Below are 8,252 nucleotides of genomic sequence, written 5' to 3'. Positions count from 1 at the left end.
TTTTCTATGCTAGTTAGGCAATTCCCACGCATATGAGCCAGTAATGTATAATTCTAGAGATAAATCACATATGATTGCAATAAAAAAGGTATCGATATCTTGGTACAATAAAAACCATCTTTTTGGTGGCACTATGATTTATTTTAGTTAGACTACCCTTTGTTAATAAAACTCCACTTTGAATATACAAGAAAAACAATAAATTCTCTTCGGCAAGAGTTTTACTTTTCAAATAAATTTATTATAGAGAAGAAATGCCTTGTTTAACTAGAAGCATACCCCACGCGTTGCCACGAACTTTTCTTAAAAATAAATTTGTTTCATATATAACATTACTATGGTATTCTGTATATTGTGTCTATATATATGAATTCGGTTTGCATGCTATTTTATTGTATCAAATCTAGTTAAAAATCGGTAAGCTAATCGAAGAAAAACCAATAGAATATTTTATCACATTATAGAAGAATAGGTAATGAAATAAATATCATATGTAGATGACTTTACGTTAATAAAATAAAGATTGAAAGTATTACACATGGCAAAGGTGATATGGACACTTTTTGTAATTAATAAAACATGACATGGATAGCTTGCATGGAAGAATTTTAAGTTAGTGGGACACTTATTATGTTATTTTATTGTATCAGACCCGGTAAAAAATCGGTAAGCTAATCGAAGAAAAACCAATATAATATTTTATCACATTATAGAAGAATAGGTAAGGAAACAATTATCATATGTAGATGACTTTACATTAATAGATAAAGATTAAAAGTATTGTACATAATAAATATGATGTAGATATTTTTTGTAGTTAATAAGTGATGATATGGATAGCTTGAGTGGTGAATGACGAGGAGACCTATGTATTGAAGAGATAAAACATCTGCAAGCTGTTTGGTTCACCAGAATGTAACGTAATCAGCTTACAGAAGGTAACAGGTACCGATACTGATGTTCGGTTGGGCCTGCTCCGGTATTAGGTAGCCTGTAATCCAATTACAACCCATTCACTCCCGATCCCACCCGTCCCAGAGCGTTATCTGCGATACCGCACCGCCGCTCGAGGCCTCGAGCGCATCTCCTTCCCCCGCGTCTCCGCTCGACTGCAACTCTCCGTCCCTGTGCCTCTGCCGGCTGGAGCTCTCCGTCCCAGCAGAACCAACCTCGCCGGCGACCACGCGCGGCCTGTGTGCCCTCTCTTGCTCCTTCCCTCCCTCTCTGTTTGTCACTTGAAAGATCATGTCTCGGCCTTGTCGCGGTCGACCATGCCTCTCAGCCGTCCGGAGAACTGTTAGGAGCTGCACAAGTTTGGTCTTGGTCTTGCTGTTCGGAACTTCTGGAAGCAGATGAAGCGCTAGGCGCGGAGCTTGAAGACAAGCCCTCGGTCCATTACATTTACGGTCGGAAACCAAACAAAGTCAGTAATCGTATAATTTGTTTCCATTTGCGGCGTCTTCTGCAAATTCTCACACTTTGTTACATGTGTATCCAGTCAAGCCTTCACTGCACACGAAAGTCCGCAGCAGGTCTTGCGTCCACATTATATCTTTCCATATTATTAATCTGTTCCACCTCGCGACCGTGTAAAAATAGAGCACTGACCGTGTACTTGGACGAGCACACCAACTTACCAACTTTTCCAACACGATTTGGACCCAGAGGAACACCTACCTCTACATGACATCAAAGTAAAGACTTTCATAGGGCAAGGCAACATCTCAAATTCATAGCTGCATCTTTGTCTGCCAAATCAACATCCTAAAGAGAAATAAATCCATCCAAGTCTGAAATGGAGACTGTCTTGTCAGTAATTTTGGGTGAAATCGCCCATCGATCGATTTCATTCCTCATCAACAAATTCTCCAATGAGGCAGCTGCTGCTCTCCCGCCTGATGAAAACCTGCGCCGCGTGTTGATGCGGGTTCACATCGTCGTTGAGGAAGCAGAGGGCCGGCAAATCAGAAACCAAGCCATGCTACAGCAGCTCAAGATTCTGTCCGCCACCATGTACCGAGGCTACTATGTACTGGACACCTTCAGGTATCGAGCTTACCTAGAAGAGAACGGCGAGGATTACCGGCTTGGAACCGTAAGTCACTCTTTTGCCCTCTCTAAGTTCAACCCTGCCAAACGCATTCAACTGTTGTGTGGTGGAACAAGTAGTACTAGTAGTCAAGGTGAAAAAGAGCTCTGTGGAGTGCTTGGCTCTATGGAGATAACCATCACTAACGCGAGTGAGTTTATCATGTTTCTTAATGGCTGTCCTCCCTTGTGCCGCCGCATATACAGCACGTACCTGGTTATGGAGAGGTGCATGTTTGCCCGCCATGTCGAAATGGAGCACATCATAAACTTTCTGATGGAGACGGGCTCTCCAGGCACTCAGGATTTGGATGTCCTGCCGATTGTAGGTCCCATGAAAGCCGGTAAGAGCACCCTTGTCGAGCACGCATGCAACGATGAGAGGGTACGCATGGCCTTCTCCCAGATTGTGTTATTAACAGAAGATGATCTAGATTAAAGGCTTATGACTTCTATGAGAGATGGTGGCACGGTAAAGCATCGAAGTAGTCATGCCTTGGACAACCAAAGGCTTTTGCTTATTGTTGAGCTAAATGGAGATGTTGATGAGGCTACATGGAGTAACCTATATTCATCATGCAAAAGGTACGCTGCAAATGATAGCAAGGTCATAATATGCAGCCGGTCTGACGAGATCTCTAGATTTGGAACAGCACCACCTCTCAGGGTGGAGTATCTAACTCAGGAAGCATACTGGTACTTCTTCAAAGATCTTGCATTTGGAAGTGCAAACCCCAAGGAAGAACCGAAGCTCGCATCTATGGCTATGGAGATTGCGGCATGCATAAGTAGTTCTTTCATAGCCGCCAACTCGATTGCTCGCATCCTCAGAACTAATTTCAGTGCCGAGTTCTGGCGCATGTGTGTGTCATGGGTCAAAGGAATTAGGCTGAGAGATGGCCGCATATTCGGTGCGCACCCGGTTAGTCCTTGGCAAAACAAGAAACCAGCATATTCTCCAAGAATAAGCAACCCCAATGAGTATGTCTGGATTTTTGACGATTATCAGATAGTTTATGCTCACGATGAAGTTCATCAGGAGATAACACTCCAAGAGGTTTTACTAAGGGATGTTGTACCTCATGGGAACTACAATGTCCTGGTATGGAAATCTTCCATACCACCTCACAGTTGCTGCATTTTTCGATGTGGGGTATATAACAAGGCGCCAAAAATGAGTGTCCAAAAGAAACATACACATTCCTGATACCAGCCATTGATTTGATTATTTGTATCTGTGTGTCAGAGAGAGAGAGGGGGTTAACATGTCGTGTCTCTTCTATCTCTAAATGTGATGTGTTATATGTAAGACATACAGACAGACAGACATATAAGATGATCAGTAATCATTTGTCCTTCCATTACAGTATCTTCACCTAACCTTCTACGATCTAACCATATTGCTTGTCAGACTAGAGATTCACCTAACGGTTTTATACTGTTCAAATGATATTTGCTAAGGAATCAAACGGCCAGTGAAGATAACAGAAGCAGCGATCCACATCACCGTCTAACATAAGCCGTCCAATTTGCATTGAAAGCAAAAATCATCCATTCATCCAACTACGGCCTTATTTTGACGTAGTCAGATTCGCATTAATCCACATGTGTTAGGTGGATTAGAATGGAACTTAAACTAAATTCCATCTAAATCCACTCTAACACATGTAGGTTCATGTGAATCCGAGAACAAGACCTACTACGACAGTCCACCCACGTCTGCCACCTGACTACATGCCTCCGACTCCCCTTGCCTCCATGCGCCTACACAGAAACGCCTCCGCCCACCTTCAAAAAAGAAAATAAAAGGTTGTTGCTTCCTTCTTGCCGCTCCACACCGTCGGTGGAAAAGAAAACACCGCTGCTTCCTGCATGCTGCTCCAAACCGCCACCGTCCTCTGCTGCGCCTGCTGCCTGCTGCTTGCTGTGGTGCTCCTCCAACCTCAGCTCAAGTTTCTACGCTGCTCCACATTTTTTTAGGGAAAAGGAGGAGTTTTGAACCCCTACTGGAATTTTATTGAAAGGAAAAGGCGTCCAGTTACAATCATGTGATAAAGAAAGTCAAAAAAAATCATAAAAATTACACAAAGGCTTCTAGCCATAAATCTATCTGGCGAAGGAGCTTCATTTTTGCTCTGAGAATAATTAGAGCAAATTCCTTCCTGAAAACTTGTCTGCACCTTTGTACTGAGTGAGGAATATTCTTGAAGATGACATCATTTTGCATGGTCTAGATAGACCAGCACATGAAGAACAGCAGCCGTCACTACGTGAAAAACGGTTTATAGCAACGGGATAAATTTTTTGTAGGGGCGGTTAGTGATGGAGCCGCCCCTACAGTGACGTGCTCGAGAGCCTAGAGACCAGCCGCCCCTACAAATAGAACAGCAGGGGCGGCTGGTGATACGAGTCGCCCCTACAAATAAATCATATTTGTATGGGCGGCTCACTCAACAGCCACCCCTAATGTTACTATTTGTAGGGGCGGCTCAATCACCAGCCGCCCCTACAAATCCTTCCATCTATAAAATAACACCCAAACGCCTGATCCCGCACCGACGCCTCTCCCAGACACCCCTCAGCCACTCCTCACAGCAGCCGCCTCCTGTCCCCTCCCCTCTTGTCTTCCTCATCTCCCCCACGGGACAGATCCAGCGAAGGATCCGGCGCTCCTCGTTTGTGCGCCCCTCATGGTTGTAGATCGGGCCATCTCCTATCGCCGCCGGCTTGCGGAGGCTGCGAGTCACCATGGCCGGCCTCGGTCGTCTCCGACCAAGTCCCGTTCCTGGGGCCGGCCTCCACTCCGTTCCTCGTCAAGTCCAAGCCGGCCTATACCCTCCTACTGACTGCCCCTGCCCAGCGCATGCTCTCCCCCATCGGCGGTCTTCTCCCAAGTCGTCTAAACCCTAATCCCCAAATCCCCGACGCAGACCCCGCGCATCTGTGTTCACCCTCGCGCATGGAGCGGATGCAGTGGCTCGGCATCCTAGACCTCGCGCACACCCTCAGCCAGTCTGCCGCTGCCTCAGGCAGTGGGCGGTGGCGCTGGAAGCCCGTGGAGCCAGGGTCCGTTGACGCGGCCAGGGTGAAGCCCGCGCCGTCGCCGCCCTCGCGGAGGTCGCTCAGGTACGGACTAAATCGTCTTCTTTGCGGTGGTGGATGCGTGTCCTGATTATTACTTTCTTGGGATGCCTGCGGGTTCTTGCCTCCGGAACGCTAGGGTCGCGAGTCTGTGTTATGTGCAAACATCTGTTCTTTTTATTCAGCGCGTCCTGTGTCTTCATGAATCTAGTATAGCGATGATTGACAGTCGTTTATTTTTCGTCATCTGAACGGATCTACCTGCAGTTCCTGTTTGTGGAATGTTTTACTATTCTTTCCACCCCTTTACACCTTAGCTCAACACGTTTCAGTATAAGTATCGCTGTCTATTTCATCTCGTGCTTGTATTGTAGTTTCAGTGTGTATGGATCTGAATGGATGTGGCTGTCCTTTCTTTTTTCCCATAACGATACTGTCATGTCAATAACATGTGCGCAATCTTGCCCTAATGGCAGTATCTCATTGGATCTTAGCAGTAATCTTCTTAAAACCTTTTTTTTTTTGTTTTTTAAGGTTGAAGGACGTGGAACCAGTAAGCTATTGTGAAACTGAGCCAAAGAAAGAGAAACCGGGGGTCCATTCAGGAATGCTCTTTTTGGTGCTGACATGGTTTTTGTGACAGTAAAATTCTAACTGATAGTTGGCTTCACATGTGAAATCATTAGGCACCGAGTTTTGACAATGCTGTTTTGATCCATACTGCAGGCTGGAATGGGTGGAGGAACTGGAGCATTTGTCATCCCAAATGTAAGCTATTGTCTGCTGTTTCTCCAAATACACCTGTAACTGAAGCATTTAATCTGGCTGATGATATTCTTCGCCAAGGCATTCGTGGCATATCTGATATAATTACGGTAAATATGGTGCTGATATTCAGTTTTAAATCACCAAGTTACACAAGTGAAATTCAAGATATTATGTTTGAGCATTTCAGAGATATTTAATTTACAAAAGGTTAACTACCTGTTCTCCTTTTTCAGGTTCCTGGATTGGTTAATGTTGATTTTGCTGATGTGCGTGCTATCATGCAAAATGCAGGGTCATCTTTGATGGGTATAGGGACTGCTACAGGTATTACATTAGGAATAAGCTTTTATTTTATTAGTACCGTATGATCTAACTCCATTCATTCTGCAAGCTAGAATTCTGTTTTATTTACCCTGCTTGTTGGCAAAATTTCTGATTCAATAAGGTAGGAGAAGCATTGCTAGAGAAAGAAGTCGGTTGGTATAGTTTGGTGTTGAACAGAGTATGTAAGACTCGTGTAAGAGTACTTCATATCCTATCATAACTTGAATCTTTTAGGTTTGGTATAGCTTCCAAATTTTATTTTTCCTTTGGCATCAACTAAACAGCATTGAATGTTTCCTCCCACTTGCAGTTAGTGTCAGCTAATATGCAAAGTTAATTGCCTGGATATTGCTACTGAAAATTTTCATGAGAACCACTTTGATATTTGCACGAAAATATGTCTATTGATGATACTTGTCATGTTGAGAGCAATGATTTAAGTTTAGGTTGCTTGGCGCTACACTGCAATTTTTGTACTTAAATACATGCAAAGGTCATTTATGTCGGTTGAATTATACCGGTAAGCTCATGTTTCATGCCACTCAATTTTTTCAGGAAAGTCAAGAGCAAGGGATGCTGCTCTTAATGCCATCCAGTCGACACTGCTTGATATTGGAATTGAAAGAGCTACGGGCATTGTGTGGAATATCACTGGGGGAACTGACCTGACTTTGTTTGAGGTTTGGTCCAGCCATTTTCTAGTCTTGTCCTCACAGTGTAGATTTGTTTTCTGACTTGAATTTTGTTAACCTGTGCAGTCCCCATCTATCTAACATGACAAAATTGAGCATGCTTTGCATTTGACTTTGCTTGCCCTTTCATGTTTCAAAAGACTGGAAAAAAAATTCATGATCAACTCCTATTATGTTTTATATGCACAGATTAAGAAATCTGATATTTGGCGCTGTCATAGACCCGTCACTGAGTGGGCAAGTAAGTCTTCAGTTTGTTTCAGTATAGTATACCCAATATGCAAAAAAACAACTCCTATATCTTGGGATTTCGTGGAAAATGCTCTCAGTTCCGGGAAATGAGAAATGAGATTTACTTCATCATTTGGGGTTTGTTGGGAAAAATTCTTATTCACATAGTTTTGTCCATGCAGGTGAGCATAACTTTGATAGCTACTGGCTTCAAACGGCAGGATGAACCAGAAGGTCGCGCATCTAAGGTAACTCTTGTCGAACAATTACTAGGGCCCCCTAACTTGGATGTCATACTTGTTCTCACATTTGCTTGCAACCAAAGGGTGGCCAGCAAGGTGAGAATGGCCGACGCCCGTCCTCCGTAGAAGGCAGCATGGTGGAGATCCCAGAGTTCCTTCGACGAAGAGGACCTTCTCGCTTCCCTCGAGTTTGACTGTCCAGCCATGCTCCCTGCTCCTGCCCTGCACCTGTATAATATGCCCCACTCTTAGGTCAGAATTAGATGTTCCCTCGAGTCTGTTTGTTATTACTGTGATTCTTGTACTATAGAAGATGTTTAGAAACTTTTGGTTAAACAATCTTGTTTGGACCACAATATTACAGTCAAGTTTGTCAGGATACTTGATCATGTATTTTACTCGTTACAGGATGATTTGGGGGAGCACGTGTTGGTAATTTAAATTTTTTTGGCGGAAAATGATTTGTAGGAGCGGTTGGTACTGTAGCCGCCCCTACAAATCGATTTGTAGGGGCGGCTACAGTATCAACCGCCCCTATAAATCCATTTGTAGGGGCGGCTGGTAACATAGGGGCGGCTACAGTATCAACCGCCCCTACAAATCATCGATTTGTAGCCACCCTTTCATAGGGGCGGCTGGCAAAACCGCCCCTACAGATGTTTACCAGCCGCCCCTGAAAATGGTTTTCTACGTAGTGCGTAGTTGTGTCTTGAAGCTTTCACCTATGAACCCTGTATCCAGACTATTAGGAACATGAAGCTGCAGACTAGACCAGCAAGCCATAGAAAAGGGGCACTGAAACAGGAGGTGAGCAAGATCTTCCTCA

At 44.2% G+C, this 8,252-nt stretch overlaps 2 protein-coding genes across 3 annotated transcripts; both read left to right on the top strand.

Moving 5' to 3' along the window:
• The first annotated feature begins 1,795 nt into the window (after positions 1–1,795).
• LOC136503488 (uncharacterized) lies at positions 1,796–3,352 on the top strand. Its single transcript, XM_066498551.1, has 4 exons — positions 1,796–2,046; positions 2,674–3,010; positions 3,098–3,190; positions 3,335–3,352. The coding sequence occupies exons 1-4, from the start codon at positions 1,796–1,798 to the stop codon at positions 3,350–3,352; spliced, it is 699 nt and encodes a 232-aa protein (XP_066354648.1).
• A 1,316-nt stretch (positions 3,353–4,668) lies between these two features.
• Positions 4,669–7,862, top strand: LOC136505589 (cell division protein FtsZ homolog 2-2, chloroplastic-like). 2 transcript variants are annotated; one of them, XM_066500751.1, is made up of 8 exons: positions 4,669–5,214; positions 5,704–5,811; positions 5,896–5,937; positions 6,171–6,261; positions 6,817–6,941; positions 7,143–7,194; positions 7,367–7,432; positions 7,510–7,862. In XM_066500751.1, the coding sequence occupies exons 2-7, from the start codon at positions 5,797–5,799 to the stop codon at positions 7,408–7,410; spliced, it is 369 nt and encodes a 122-aa protein (XP_066356848.1). In that variant the 5' UTR covers positions 4,669–5,214; positions 5,704–5,796; the 3' UTR covers positions 7,411–7,432; positions 7,510–7,862. The 2 variants fall into 2 exon arrangements, with proteins under 2 accessions (XP_066356848.1, XP_066356847.1); XM_066500750.1 differs by lacking the exon at positions 7,143–7,194.
• The last annotated feature ends 390 nt before the right edge of the window (positions 7,863–8,252 follow it).

Source organism: Miscanthus floridulus, chromosome 14, assembly GCF_019320115.1.
Source record: "Miscanthus floridulus cultivar M001 chromosome 14, ASM1932011v1, whole genome shotgun sequence".
NCBI classification, from domain to species: Eukaryota; Viridiplantae; Streptophyta; class Magnoliopsida; order Poales; family Poaceae; genus Miscanthus; species Miscanthus floridulus.
This window is presented reverse-complemented; position numbering and strand designations above follow the sequence as displayed.

What these genes read in the sequence shown, in the direction of transcription:
- LOC136503488 (XM_066498551.1), top strand. Translation starts at nt 1,796, where the DNA reads ATGGAGACTGTCTTGTCAGTAATTTTGGGTGAAATCGCCCATCGATCG. An exon ending in TATGTACTGGACACCTTCAG is followed by an intron (nt 2,047 to 2,673) that starts GTATCGAGCTTA and finishes ATCATGCAAAAG; the next exon opens with GTACGCTGCAAATGATAGCA. An exon ending in GCATATTCGGTGCGCACCCG is followed by an intron (nt 3,011 to 3,097) that starts GTTAGTCCTTGG and finishes GACGATTATCAG; the next exon opens with ATAGTTTATGCTCACGATGA.
- LOC136505589 (XM_066500750.1), top strand. An exon ending in GAGCATTTGTCATCCCAAAT is followed by an intron (nt 5,938 to 6,170) that starts GTAAGCTATTGT and finishes CTCCTTTTTCAG; the next exon opens with GTTCCTGGATTGGTTAATGT. An exon ending in CTGACCTGACTTTGTTTGAG is followed by an intron (nt 6,942 to 7,366) that starts GTTTGGTCCAGC and finishes TTGTCCATGCAG; the next exon opens with GTGAGCATAACTTTGATAGC.